This window comes from Salvia hispanica, chromosome 3 (assembly GCF_023119035.1).
Source record: "Salvia hispanica cultivar TCC Black 2014 chromosome 3, UniMelb_Shisp_WGS_1.0, whole genome shotgun sequence".
Lineage (NCBI taxonomy): Eukaryota > Viridiplantae > Streptophyta > Magnoliopsida > Lamiales > Lamiaceae > Salvia > Salvia hispanica.
The window spans coordinates 38346900-38362164 of NC_062967.1; the positions used below are offsets into that span (position 1 = coordinate 38346900).

Below are 15265 nucleotides of genomic sequence, written 5' to 3' on the forward strand. Positions count from 1 at the left end.
TTCATCCAAAACCCTAATTTGACGTTTTTTTTATCCTTTTCGATTTAATTAATAAAAACGAAAGTTACACATGGCAAATTGTAGACCACACGTTTTTTAAAATCATGTGGCCTTAAATTAGTTGTAGTTAGCAATTAAATGATGAGTTAGCAATTGATCCCTCCCCTTTCTACAAAAGAATCTGAGTTTTATGACAACAATTAATTTCATGCCATATTTTGATCACATTCGAATTTCTATAGCCAAAATTTAATATAATAAGTACTCAGGTATGTGTTAAAATGACAACAACTCTTAAAATAATACTGTAACATCACGTATCCAGCAATAATATAAACGCTACACAGCAATCTATAGATTGACGTCTGCTGTCTAGCGTATTGGATATTGCTGGCCGAGAAAAAATTACTATAAATTAATGTCTAGCGAGAAAATTTACCTTTGAGCATTTTTTATGATTGCCACATGCCAGCTGATTATTCGTCCACATGTACCAATAATTAGCTAGGACTGGTGGTGTGATATTATTTTTAGAGGTGTTGTCGTTTTAAGTTTTAACACACTCCTAAGTAATGTTGTTGTTCGAATTGCTACTAAAGTGCTAGCTAACCGGCTAAACGATATTCTTCCTTTTATCATTTCTGAAAATCAAAGTGCTTTTATCCCAAGAAGAATGATAACTAATAATGCTATGACAGCTTTTGAGTTGTTCCATTCTATGAAAAAGAAAACTAAGGGAAGAAATGAGGTGCTTGCTCTCAAATTAGATATGAGTAAAGCCTATGATCGAATGGAATAGCCTTTTCTAAGGGCAGTCCTCACTAAGTTAGGTTTTTGTGAGATGTGGATAAATACTGTTATGAATTGTGCCTCGTCTGTTTCTTACTCAATCATTCTAAATGGTGCGCCAACAAATAGTTTTTGCCCAGAAAGAGGTCTCCGACAAGGGGATCCACTTTCTCCTTACTTGTTTATCCTTTGTGCATAAACTTTGCCTACTCTTTTGTAACAGGCTGAAACACGGAATCATATCCACGGTTATCAGGCTGCACGGTCAGCACCATCAGTGTCTCATCTCTTCTTTGCTGATGATAGCATTCTCTTTTGCTGTGCAGATGAGAGGGAAGCTTTGGAACTGAAAAATATTCTCCACATTTATGAAAAAGCTTCTGGGCAGAAAATTAATCTCGAGAAATCTGAGCTAACTGTAAGCAAAAACACAGGTGATCAGATGAAGGAAAAAATTCGTGAGGTGTTGGGGGTAAATGATGTCCCTTTCCACAAAAAATATTTGGGGCTTCCTACTGTAATAGGGAAATCAAAGAAACAAGTTTTTGAGATTCTATTGGAGCAGGTGCATAAAAAACTAAAGAACTGGAAGGAAAATACACTCTCACGAGCAGGTAAAGAAATACTTCTCAAGGCTATCATTCAAGCTATACCATCTTACACAATGAGCTGCTTTCTTCTCCCGGCTTCCATTTGCGATGAGATTGAAAAGGCAATGGCACGCTTCTTTTGGGATGGAGTGCGAGAAAAACATAAAATCCATTGGAATGCATGGAGCTGCCTAACTACCTCCAAGTTGGATGAGGGATTGGGATTTCGTGATCTTCGTCGGTTCAATTTAGCTATGTTGGGTAAACAATTATGGCGAATAATACAGAAGCCTGACTCTCTCATTAGTAAACTTCTTAAAGCAAAATATTATCCAAGAAAGGAGGTCCTCAGTGCTACTATAGGGCATCAACCAAGCTATTTGTGGAGAAGCCTTATTGCATCCCGCGAGCTGGTGAATAAAGGAATGGCATGGAAGATTGGTAATGGGAAAAGAGTTTCAATTATTGGTGAAAAATGGATAAATGACTTGCATCCCTCAGCACCAAAAACCTTCCAAGGAACAGAAAACTCCTACGTCTCTGACTTGATTGACCAACAAAATTTGATATGGAAATAAGATACAGTATACAAACTTTTTAGCAAGGATGAAGCGAATCGTATTTGTGCTATACCACTTAGCAATCGCGTACTGGATGATAAACGAATATGGGGATATGATAAGAAAGGAATATATTCGGTCAAGACAGCGTATCACTTGGCAGGTACATTTCTTGGGAAAAGTCAAGAATATAAAGCCTCCTCAAGTAGATTGGAAACTGGCTGGAAAAGATTGTGGCTTTCAAAAGTTACACCAAGAATTCGACTTCTTATGGAGAACGTGTGTAAACAGCTTGCCCATTAAGGAAAATCTGTATCGCCGAGGCATTGATGCGGGATCTGTTTGTGAGATTTGTGGCTTGAATTGCGAGTCAAGTGATCATCTACTGCTACACTGTACTGAAGTGGTTAATATCTGGAGGTATGGCCCTCTTCGCTTGGACTCGCATCTCCTTAATAGCTCTTCTTTTAAGCAAGTGGTTTGGTCTCTTTTGGAAAAACTACCCCACGAAGCCTTTGCACTTTTTGCTTGTACTGCATGGAATATGTGGAAGAGGAGAAATGAATTTTACTTTGACCAAAAAGTTTTTAACTGGGAAGAAATCCTTTTATTGGCGCACAAAAATTGGATGGAAATGCTTGACACTTTTGAAAAGAATGCTGGAAATACAATTGAACATTGCAGTTTGCAGAAATGGGAACCTCCTCCATCGGGCACTCTTATGATGAATAGTGATATAAATGTTCTCCAGAATGGTCGTTTTGGATTGGGGGTGATCTTTAGAGATGAAAAAGGGGTGGTTGTCTTTGCTTGTAAGACCGAACTTAGAATGGCTGCGTCAACGACATTGATGGAAGATATTGCAATTCGGTATGGTTGTCTTTGCTTGTAAGACCGAACTTAGAGTGGTTTAAATGTTCCTTTCACAAATTATTGTGTGCATTATTATATTAGTGCACGTGGTTAGAACATATAATGCGAAAATAAAAGATTAATACAAAATTAAAGAATTTTTCCGTTAAAGATTGTACTTATGTTTGAGTATGGTTCATATAGGAAAGACATAATCCTAATCTTTAGATATCTATACAAAGTGATTTGTATAGATAAATGTGATTATTAATTTAAATGTATCTATTTCTACCCTGTACTACTGTACATATATAAAATGTAATACTCTCTTCGTCTTATAAAAGATATCACACTTTCCTCTTTTGGAAAAAATTCCTTCTCACATCAATTATAAAATTATATTTCTCTCACCACTTAACACACAAAATAACATCTCTTAAAATCCCGTGCCATTTTCCAAATATGACATATTCTCTGGAACGGAGGGAGTAATTAATTTAAATATATCTATTCCTATCTTCTGGGATTTGAGTATATTTCCAATATATATCTATACATCACATTGAAAAACTTGGAATTATATATTTATTTTAGTAAGATTCTGAAGTTCATATGTTGATGTTTTTTAACAAGGGACTTAAACGTAACAAACTTGCAACTGTTACTTAAAAAAACATGAATTTGAATAAAACAACACCCAGATAGATTAATTAGAAAAATAAATTAAATGTACATCAAATAAAAGTTTCGTTCTCACATTATTATTGAATTTAATAGTACTAGTAATAAATTCGATATTTATCTTTCAAATTATTAATTTGATCCTGCATTGAAAAGAAACTTAGTAATACATAATTAAATATTTGGTGGATTACATTTTAAATAAATTAATAAATATTCTGGTTGTCTAGAATAAATCACATTGTTCGAAAAAGACCTCGAACTTTCCAGGATAGACTAGAGCGAGAAAGTTGCGCATTGCAACCAATTAAAATTGAAAAAAAAGGTATATTAGAGAGAAAATTTGGAGATTTCTCATTGGTCCACGTCATCAAGATTGACACGGCACTCCATACCGATGGCCCACGCAAGCCACGCTGGCAAAAAAGAAAGCAGGAATTGAATTGCTGACGCATTCCGAAACCTGATTGGTCCAGGTAAACACGGGTGACGTGTGATCCATGCGCCCTGGCTCTATATATATTGCCGCGAACTCCACAATTCTCATCAACGATTCTTCCAATTTCGTAACTAGAAACAGAAGAGAAAAATCAAGCAGCGTAAATAGGTGAAAGCCAAGGCCAACTGTAATTCTATACATTGTTGAGCTTGAAGCAATGGCTGGTGCGTGGGAGCGGCGACGAGCTTCCTTTGTCGTCTTCGCCTTCGTTCTGATCGGTGAGTATGTAGTTTGCGCAATTTTCTGTTTCAGCGCAATATTCTGTTTCAGCGCAATTGTTGGAGTTTTTAAGTCTGTAGATTTCATTGTTTGATTTGCTGCATTTTTTTGAAGTTATTTCGTAATGCGTTGTGCTATTTATGCTTTTTGTTCGGCAATCGTGTTTTCATATTTCCGTCGAGAATGATGATCTGTATAGGAACAATTTCAGCTGAGATTTTGTGATTTTTTTGCTTATGTATTGCTGGCGTCCAATTATGAACTTCAGTAGAGCTCTTTTTCTGTGTGTTTGAGTGCAACATATTCGTATTTGGTTAGTTAGATTATGATCTGCGATTTCCAGCCCGAAATTCACATAATTTTGGCTCTGTTTCATACGAAAAATTGTCACATTTGTATTTTATCGTGGTTTATTGGAATAAATGTGTTGATATGATACTTGTTCTTTGAAACAGGCTGTTTTTTCGCATTTTCGATAGCCAAAGAAGAGGCTACCAAACTCGGAACAGTTATCGGGATAGACCTGGGTACAACTTATTCTTGTGTTGGGGTTTACAAAAACGGACATGTTGAAATTATAGCGAATGATCAAGGTAACCGTATCACCCCATCGTGGGTTGCGTTCACCGACAATGAGAGGTTGATCGGTGAGGCTGCAAAGAATCAAGCAGCTGTTAATCCTGAGAGGACAATCTTCGATGTCAAGAGACTCATTGGAAGAAAGTAATTTCTTCTACTTTTCTTCTAATCTACCTTTCGTATAATGGTTAAGTAATTAGTTGATTTCATGACTTGTGTTAATTACTTAACCCTGGCTGTTGTTTTTAGGTTTGAGGATAAAGAAGTTCAAAGGGACATGAAGCTTGCTCCTTACAAGATAGTGAACAAGGATGGGAAGCCTTACATTGAAGTCGACGTGAAGGATGGTGAGAAAAAGGTGTTCAGCCCTGAGGAGATCAGCGCCATGATTTTGGTGAAGATGAAGGAGACAGCTGAGGCTTACCTCGGAAAGAAAATCAAGGATGCTGTGGTCACCGTCCCTGGTATATTTTTGCCCTCAGGCAGATTTTTGGATATGTCGTTTGATCGTTTTATGGCTGATTTTGTTTATGTGTGATTGTCATTTTGCAGCTTACTTCAATGATGCACAAAGGCAGGCCACAAAAGATGCTGGCACAATTGCTGGGCTGAATGTTGTGAGGATTATCAATGAACCAACTGCTGCAGCAATTGCATACGGTTTGGATAAGAAAGGTGGCGAGAAGAACATTCTTGTGTTTGACCTTGGTGGTGGAACATTCGATGTCAGCATCTTGACCATTGATAATGGGGTATTTGAGGTTCTTGCTACAAATGGAGACACTCACTTGGGAGGTAAAGACTGAATCTGGTGAAGCATTGCTGGTTCCATATAATGTAGCATACTATATTATAGCGACTAATCGACATGTTTGGCTGTCGCTGCAGGTGAGGATTTTGATCAGAGAATCATGGAATACTTCATTAAGCTGGTGAAGAAGAAGCATGGAAAGGACATCAGCAAGGACAACAGGGCACTCGGGAAGCTGAGGAGGGAATGCGAGCGCGCCAAGAGAGCCTTGAGTAGTCAGCACCAGGTCCGAGTAGAGATTGAGTCCCTCTTCGACGGAGTTGATTTCTCTGAGCCTCTGACCAGAGCCCGTTTCGAGGAATTGAACAACGATCTGTTCAGGAAGACCATGGGCCCTGTTAAGAGGGCCATGGACGACGCTGGTTTGGAGAAACGCCAGATCGATGAGATCATCCTTGTTGGTGGAAGCACCAGGATTCCCAAGATTCAGCAGCTTCTCAAGGACTTCTTCGATGGCAAGGAGCCTAACAAGGGTGTCAACCCCGACGAGGCTGTTGCTTTCGGTGCTGCTGTGCAAGGTGGAATCCTCAGCGGAGAGGGAGGTGATGAAACCAAAGGTGAGGAATTCTCTTTTCGTGGTTTTACTTTTTGCAGTTTTGGATGTTGCAGATTTTTAACAAAATGCATATGAATCAGATATTCTGCTGTTGGATGTGGCGCCATTGACCCTCGGCATTGAAACCGTTGGAGGAGTGATGACAAAATTGATCCCAAGAAACACCGTTATCCCAACCAAGAAATCCCAAGTTTTCACCACCTATCAAGATCAACAAACCACCGTAACCATTCAGGTATATTATTAGATTCCACTCTTGTTATTTCTTTGATGAAATAAGATTCTGTAAGCAAATCTTGATGAATGTTACACTGGTGTGTTCCATAGGTTTTTGAGGGTGAAAGAAGTCTCACCAAGGACTGTAGGTTGCTCGGCAAGTTCGACTTGACTGGCATCCCACCGGCACCAAGGTTCGTCTTATCGTCTCTCACCCTCCCTCTTATCTATATCTAGTAAGACTATTCCATTCAACGTGTAATGACATTGTTTGTGAACAGAGGTACGCCACAGATTGAAGTGACGTTCGAGGTGGACGCGAACGGCATTCTGAACGTCAAGGCACAAGACAAGGCCTCAGGGCGGTCGGAGAAGATCACCATCACGAACGACAAGGGCCGTCTAAGCCAGGAGGAGATTGATCGGATGGTGAGGGAGGCGGAGGAGTTTGCCGACGAAGACAAGAAGGTGAAGGAGAGGATCGACGCCAGGAACAGCCTGGAGACGTATGTCTACAACATGAGGAACCAGATCAACGACAAGGACAAGCTCGCAGACAAGTTGGAGGCCGACGAGAAGGAGAAGGTGGAGGCCGCGACGAAGGAGGCGCTGGAGTGGATGGACGACAACCAGAGCGCCGAGAAGGAGGAGTATGAGGAGAAGCTCAAGGAGGTGGAGGCTGTGTGCAATCCCATCATCACCGCAGTTTACCAGAGGTCTGGTGGTGCCGCTGGTGCCTCTGCCGAGGACGGCGATGCCGATGACCACGATGAACTGTAAATGAATTTTTTCTTAGGTTTTTAGATTTGTGATTTTTTCTTATTTTGATACATAGTAGAAGTAGAATGGTCGAAATTTCATGCATTTGTTGTTTTGCTTGTTTTTCTTTCTTTCAAAAAGAGAGTTTTGATTATGTGAATGCCTTTTTCACACCAAATCTCGTACGTATTTTAATCCTTTCTATTGCTTGCATGTGAAGTGTTTTTTTATAGGCAAATGGATATAAATTTAGAGGCCACGTCTAATGTATCAAATGTTACCCTTTAAAACGAGTGTCACACTTTGAAAGTTCCAATAATAGTAATCGAGACGAGAAAGGGGTGAATTCGATTAGCATCAATTGAATCTATCCGAGGAAGTGCACATGAGCCCCCAAAATTCGACCTACTCCCAACTAGGCAAAAGAACAAATTGGGGTCAGGAACTACAAAGTTTAGACACCACCACCAATCTATCAAGGCTGAAATTTTGCTTAATCCTTGAGATGTTACGATCTTAGTCCTGTACAATGTGGAACACTTCACGATTGAGACAATTTAACTGGCCCCTTTAGTTACGAGATCCAATCCTGACCACCTCGACTCACAGAGATCCCTCGGAGCATTCCCTTCGTCGTCTTTCACTTCTATGTCCGCACCATGTTTCACAAGTAACTCCGCAATGGCAGTTCTCTCACACACAGCAGCATAATGCAAAGGGGTTTGGCCTTCATCATCCTACAATAACCACATGAAGTTAAACATTTGGCAAAAACCAGGAATACAGCTTTGTTCCAACGAAGTGACATCTAAAAACAGCCAGCTCAGAGCCCAAGATATATCCTTCCCATCACCTTGAAGTTATTCCAAACATTTTAACCGCATGAAATAGAAAATATGACGTTCTGGTTTGGGAGGATGTGCTATCTTTTCTTAGCCAACCGATGTGAATATATAAACACTATATATAAAATTTGCATCTACCTTAGCATTGACATCAGCGTTCTTGTTCAGAAGCAATTCAGTAGTGCTCAAATGGCCTCGATCTACAGCCCAGTGTAAAGGAGTACGGCCCTCACTGTCTGCAAAAATTGGGAATTTAATAATCTAAACAAATAGATATGAGGATTTGCATGATAGAAATGTAAGACACATTTTAAACTGACATAGAATCACTGATGGTACTGAATTTGCTGAACTACAGCTTTTCCTTTCAACTCCACAAAAACATAGAAAAGAACCAAAGAAAAATTGACAGCTTAATTGTTTAAATATAAAGTTTTTTCTCAAGGAGCAGCTTCATGGAAGGCAATCAGGGAACAAGTTATTAACTTATTATAAAATGGGTACAAGAAAGGGAGAAGGTATAGCAGGAGGCACAAGAATTTTGACATTTGCAAACCTTTCACATTTAGGGAGACATCATTCTCAATGCACTTGAGCAGATTTCCTTCATCTCCTTCACGTGCAAAGGCATGAATAGCATCCAATTTCCTTCAAAGACAATAGAAGATAAGATTCAAACAAATCTCCTCTCTGAACCATATTATCATAGCAATGCTAGAAAAATAGTTTCATGTCCAGACTCCATGCACAATTACCTCTAATTGGCACTGAGGACTTATCTGAAACCATATAAAAACCAGATAGGAAGTACGTATTTTTCCAAATAAATAATGTACTTTCCTAGTTACATACACGCGAGGTTTCAAGAGGATTTTGTAGGAGTGATATGCAGGGTTGATACATGGTTGGAACTCAGAATTTGACGAGATGAGAAGAAGTTAGATCCATAATTTAAATCATCACTAAAGTATGCAATATTAGTTCAATATATTTGTGAACTAATCATGCACAAGAAAAAATTACTACATAAACTTGAAAAAATTATCATAACATCTTTAGGAGTCAAGGAATTGAATGAACTCTTAAGGTGTACATGCCCCTGTCCCTTGTGGGTGAAAGAGGAGAGTGTGAGATTAGTCTTATAGTAATCTAGTAGGATCTTATAAAGCTAACATTTAAAGTTCTTCAGCAACCATCCCTTCTACCATCCTTGTCTATATTAAAATATAGAATTACTAGTAAGATACACAATATTGCACCATAGAAGTGAGGAAACAGGGAGACAACAATACAGTAGGATATAGTGAGATGATGTGACTGAAAGCCATATAACATTAAAGAAATAATTAGCATACTCACAAGTCAGTTCCTGATTCCTCTTCATAAACAAATGTACTAAAAACAGGCCCCATAGGTCCTCCAGCACCTCCCATGGATGCATCTCTGGTACTTTCATCTTTCTTCTTCTGATGTTGCTATACGATGCATATGAATGCCAACAACAACAATGGTTAAGATGGTATCAATATAGAACTCAGAGTTCATATAATTGAGCTTAATGAATCTAGTCTCACACTGGCAAGGCCAGAAGCCCAAGTGGGATATAACTCTGAAACAATGTCAATGTACTTCTCCATTGCTTCTTCAGGAGGCATAGCACCCAATTTCTGCCAAGCTTGCCTAGCACACAAAAAGAAAAATATTTCAATGGGTCAGCCACAATATCTGCAATCTCAAAAGGCAGAGAAAACAAGCAAAACAACAAGAAGTCACCGAAATATAATGCCATATGCCACTACAAATTTTGAACTTTATACAAAATGCCACCTATGTTACTAGCCATACAATAGCAACTGCATGAAACACCTTCAAAATACAGCACAAAAACTTTCAAAAGAGGCATTTTATCATTAAAGCATGACCTAAAATGAAGGAAGGAATTGAAACCGAAAAAATGACGGATTTTATCCCTGTAACAGATATAAAAATCATGTGCTTAGTAACCAAGAGAATCAGAACTGCAAAATTCATGTTCCTTAAATATAGAGAACCTTTTATGCAGATCCCTATATATTCTTTCGGCTCCTTAACAGTACTCACCAGAGCGAAGATATGTTCTTTATTTCCTACCAATACAACTTGAACCTAAAGTTGGAGCACTTAATAAAGATTAACATGTTTATGAGGCGACCAAATCCGAATCCAAATCCCACAGCTTCATAACAAAAAACTAAAATCACACATTGCAATCTCCAAACATCAATGATAAATGAAAAAACAACTCAAACGAGAACCAATAAACTCGATCAGGAATAGAAATGGTAGTCGAACGAATCTCACCATTTCGCACGAGCAGTCATTTTCAACGCAGAAGGCTGGGGAGCTGAGCACGGTCCCTCAGTCGCAATCTTATACAAGCTATAAAGCTGGAGCTGGACATCATTCGACACCTTCATCGCCGCCCTATCGGCAGCCGTGGCCGCAACAAACGCAGTGGCGGCACTGAAGATCTCATCCAATTCGGTGCTCTCGACGCCCTCCCAATCGTCATCACTATCACTGTGATCACTCGTCACCACGCTTTCATTCCCGATCAACGGCTCGTTCTCATCCGAATTCCGAGCCGAGGAATCTGCGGCTACATCTTCAGCTTCAGGCTCGGGTGAATCAGAGCGCGTGATCCTCAGATTCTCGTCGCGGAAGGCGAATATCACTGAGAATAGCTTCGCGAGCAGGTAGGAGAAGATGAGCCCTAACAACACCGATTGAAGTAATTCGTGCGACTCCGCCATCAATTCCCGATCAAATGAAGAGACTGTCAAATTAAAACAGTGAGAAATGGGGAATTGGGGATTTGCGAGAAAAGCTAACCCTAGAAAGAGGGAAACTGGAATTCTGAGATTGATTGGGTTTTTCTTTTTCCCTCAATGCGGCGGCAAACCCCAAGTAACTGTTTCCAGCTCGGCTAGGGACTCATATTTTCTGCACTCTTTCTTTCCTGCAGTTCTTTGCAGTTTTCACCCTTTTTCTGAGAACATTTTTTTATTTTATTTTGTGAGATTAGCAGAAGAAGAATAAAATAAAAATTATTTTTATTTTAGAAAATGTATAAATTAATATGAGACATCTACAAAAGAAATATGTGACTTTGAAGTTTACTACTCCCCCAGTCACACTATCCACTTTTCTTTTTATTTTTCGTTCCAATCAAACTTAACACACAAAATAAAATTGCATAAAATCTCGCACCATCCAAGAAATTAGTCATCTTCCTTGGGACCAAGGGAGTACAAAATTCAAATTCGTATTATACTAATTTTGATAAAAAAATTCTTGATAATAGACTATTGAAGTTTTAATAGTATAAAATTGTTATAGTAAGAGAGAGGTATATTGAATGAGAATGTGATTATTATTAATGTAAAATGATAAACATACTTGAAATATATAAAAACTATAGTAGTAACTTTTATGGGCAATTTAAAAGAGGTAGATAGAGTGAAAATGTGATTATTAATGTGCTTGAGTGTGCATATTTTCGTTTAAACATAATACAAATCCGTCAAGACTTTATTAATATTTTTCTACGTTTATTGTTGTCCGAAAGTTGAGATGCATTCATATTGGGGAAATCCATGGATACTCAAGCTAAACAACGAGCCACAAGACCTAGCATCATATCGACACCCTTAGATTCGAAAATCTAAACTCATTAACTACATTACTAGCTAAGCTCCTTCATTCCTTGTAGCTACAGTAACATCCGAATCCGATACCCGATGAGGCGGATCACACTTGAGCCAAAGCTGGCACAGCAACACGCCGAATGGTGATCCGCCACCCGATGAGGAAGAGCGTCAAGGGCAGCGTGAGCATGGGCCAGCCGAGGTAGAAAAAATCCCAACCATGGCAACGAAGACGTGCATTAACAGGGACAGTATACAAGAAAAACAGCATGTAGATTTCAAAGACGGGCCGAGCCATCTCCACCAGCACGAAAATAGCTACACACAGCAACTCCAACCCCAACATGTTCGGCCAAGTGCCCCAGTCCAAGAAAGCAAAAAAGACGGCCACATAAGCGACGGTGGAGATGTACTTCTCCATCAGCACTACACAGATTGTAGGATCGTCCCTCATGATGCCTCGGTGCCTGAGCAGATATGCCGCACGATACGCTCCAGCTGCAGCAGCGCAGCTGAGAAGCATCACCAACATCCGAACAGGGATCAGATCACCCGCGGAAGGCCAATCCTCCAGCCCTAGGAAAATGGGGCAAATGAAGCTGCAGATGCAGCCTATGCAGCCCAAAACATCGCTAAGCTAGGGCTATTTGCCCACTTCTGCAGCTGCATTCTGGAATCTGGTCCAGAAATAACATCAATTTACACTCAACTCACTCAACATTTGTGAATGCTCAACCAAAATTGATCATGAAAACAATGAAAATTGTATACCAGTACAAATTATTTGCAGAGGAAAAGGCACTGGAGCTGACATGCTAAAATATTCAACATTTAAAACTCTTCCATAAAATTTCATGAAAATTATATACGAGTAGTGTTTACAGAGTTAAATTAAGGAGCTCGAGCTGAAATGTTCAACAAGTGATCACAAATTTGAGATTCCAACGCTTCATTTCGAATCAATAGTTCAAATCGTACGCCTCTATTATCCAAAAAACATCACAACATAATCGATTCGACAGATTTTAATTTTGTACAGCTAAAAACCTACACATTTCTAGTTTTACACAGTCCTAAAACTGAAATACTGTTGAGGGAGAGTTACCTAGCTAGCAGATGCGAGCCAGCGACGCTCGAATTCCGGCGGTGCGGTGGCGGAGGAAGGGTTTGCTGAATTTGATAGTGAATTCGCGGGAATTGAGTTCACGCAAGGTGTGTGATTTGTAGTACTACTATCACGTACATTCATATTGGGCCTAAGGGCTTGGACTTTTGGAATAAAAATGTTAAACCAAACTACAGGCCCATTGTTACTCAAACTAGTTAGTACATGTCACGCTTGGCTAACGATACGAGATTTTAGAAGATGTTATATTGTGTGTTACATGGAGGAAGAAAATATTTTCTTTTATATCAAAAGAATATATGTGCGTTAGAATGATAATCATATTTATGGTGATAACCTAATAACCTATCATTTTATGGGTCAAAAATATAATTTTTACTAAAAATGATATTTATACACTATAAAATGATATTTTTAATCCATTAAATGATATTCTATTCTATAAAATGATATATTTCGTCCATAGAATGATAGGTTATTAGGTTATCACCATAAGTTATCGTAGGATCACATTCCTACTTGAGTATATATATTTTTACTAAGCAAAATATAAATTAATTGAGACTTTATCAATATTTTTTTTATAATTATCACTGCACAAAAGTCAAGATATTCACTAGATATACATATTTTTGCACAAGCATAATAGAAATCCACCAAGAAGCAAGAATCAATAATTATTTATATCTTCTTCTTTGCGTAAAAGTAACGAGATCTTAGTAATTCAGTAACGAGATCTTAGTAATTTTTTTATATCTTCTTCTTCTTCTTAGTAATGAGACTTTATCAATAATTTTTTTATATCTTCTTCTCAAGCTAAACAATAGCATCGTATCAACACCCCTAGATTACGAAAATCCATACATACTAAATCTTAGTAATTCAGTAACGAGATCCAACATGCTATGCAAAAGTAAGAAAATACTTAAGATTCAAGAGTCAAGATGTACTAAATTAGCTAAGCTCTGAATTCCTAGCCCTTCATTCCTTATGTAACAGTAACATCCAATATCCGATAGGGTGGATCACACTCGAGCCAAAGCCTTTCTCACAGAAATAAACTAATCATGTGATAAATGGTCATAGTCATCACTTTCAACAACATAATCTCACAATTTAATCATAAATATCATATTGTTAATTGATAATTAGTCATGATAACTGAACACCACCTAAATATATGAGATTTTACCCCCCCCCCACCAAAAAAAAACAACAACTCAATTGTTATGAAACGACCAAAAATGACTACGACTCAGCACTAATTGGACCGAGGGAATAATATATTTGTTGTTAATCTTTTAATTATAATATTTACAACATAATAACTTAATTTTATTCACATTTCAACCAAAGTAATTAAATCATACCCCACTGCAGTTGTTTTAAATTGTGAAAACAAAATTGTTTCACCTAAAATACACCTAAAATACATTGACGTACTTTAAACTCATGAATTTTTCCCCCTCGTTACGCTATCGTAATTATAATTTTGTTGCCAAACTTTTTTTAAAATATTTTTCTGCCATCGCTGCTAGCATATGATATTCTGGTATTCGATATTTTTGCGTGATGTTATAACTTAAACAATAATTGCAATAAATTAGAAAACAAAGTATCAAATGATTAATGAAATTATTTAACTCACAGCATTTTAAGAACCAAAATTATCAATAACATTTCCACTCATCGTAGTCATTTTTTTTCCAGCACAAAACTTTCAAATACTTGTGTTAAAATCAATTTAGAAGGCTTCGTAATTCAGTTAATAATTACGTACTGCAGCACTTGAAATATAAAGATAAAAAGCTATAACTTTTTAAAGATTAATATACAATATAGATTATGAAGTGTTTTTAAATAAATTGAAAAGGTATAGCAAAAAGAAAAATTAAAAAGAAAAATCAATAAATAGAAGAAAAAATGCGCATCCAGGGAATCGAACCCTGGTCAGTACCGTGGGAGGGTACTATGATACCACTACACCAGATGCGCTGTATTTACAGAGGGCTATTAAAATTAATAATAATAAGTAATTGTATGTAGAACAATAAATTAAACATTCGTAATTAAAATAATTACTAATAATATAACCGCAAAAAAAAAAAAAAAAAAAAAAAAAAAAAAAAAAAAAGTACCAACTAAAATCTAAAGAATACACCATCAAATTGAATATTCAAATTTACACAATAGCATACAAAAACACATCATATAAGTAATAGAGAAACATTACAAACTTAACTTTAATTTACTAAGCAATTTTTTTTTTTTTGGATATAAGTATAGTAAAAAAAAGTACAAGAACTTAACGTGGCCTAAATTAATTTAATAGCCGAACATTGTAAATTCCTAAGGTTTTGAGTGTAAAAAAATTTGGAGTATAAACATCGAAATTTGGCAATTTAAACAAGTGCCTACATGGAAGAACACCATATGCCGTCAATTTTTTAGAGTAAATAAATAATTGATCTTTAATGCAGAACACCAACCCACCATT

The 15265-nt window shown here is 37.5% G+C and overlaps 3 protein-coding genes and 1 non-coding gene across 4 annotated transcripts; 2 read left to right on the forward strand and 2 right to left on the reverse strand.

Moving 5' to 3' along the window:
* Positions 1–1985: 1985 nt before the first annotated feature.
* Positions 1986–2831, forward strand: LOC125210101. The gene has a single exon (XM_048109679.1). The coding sequence runs from the start codon at positions 1986–1988 to the stop codon at positions 2829–2831; it is 846 nt and encodes a 281-aa protein (XP_047965636.1).
* Positions 2832–4036: 1205 nt separating this feature from the next.
* Positions 4037–7265, forward strand: LOC125212894 (luminal-binding protein 5-like). Its single transcript, XM_048113184.1, has 8 exons — positions 4037–4189; positions 4646–4913; positions 5019–5233; positions 5322–5564; positions 5658–6137; positions 6217–6371; positions 6464–6546; positions 6634–7265. Exons 1-8 carry the CDS (start codon positions 4129–4131, stop codon positions 7130–7132), a joined length of 2004 nt encoding a protein of 667 aa, XP_047969141.1. The 5' UTR covers positions 4037–4128; the 3' UTR covers positions 7133–7265.
* A 173-nt stretch (positions 7266–7438) lies between these two features.
* LOC125212895 (acyl-CoA-binding domain-containing protein 1-like) lies at positions 7439–10931 on the reverse strand. The gene is made up of 6 exons (XM_048113185.1): positions 10297–10931; positions 9531–9636; positions 9316–9431; positions 8513–8604; positions 8095–8192; positions 7439–7848 (listed from the first exon to the last, which is right to left on the reverse strand). The coding sequence occupies exons 1-6, from the start codon at positions 10746–10748 to the stop codon at positions 7669–7671; spliced, it is 1044 nt and encodes a 347-aa protein (XP_047969142.1). The 5' UTR covers positions 10749–10931; the 3' UTR covers positions 7439–7668.
* Positions 10932–14692: 3761 nt separating this feature from the next.
* Positions 14693–14763, reverse strand: TRNAG-CCC. Its single transcript has one exon. It is a non-coding gene; the product is annotated as a tRNA-Gly (tRNA).
* Between the last annotated feature and the right edge of the window lie 502 nt (positions 14764–15265).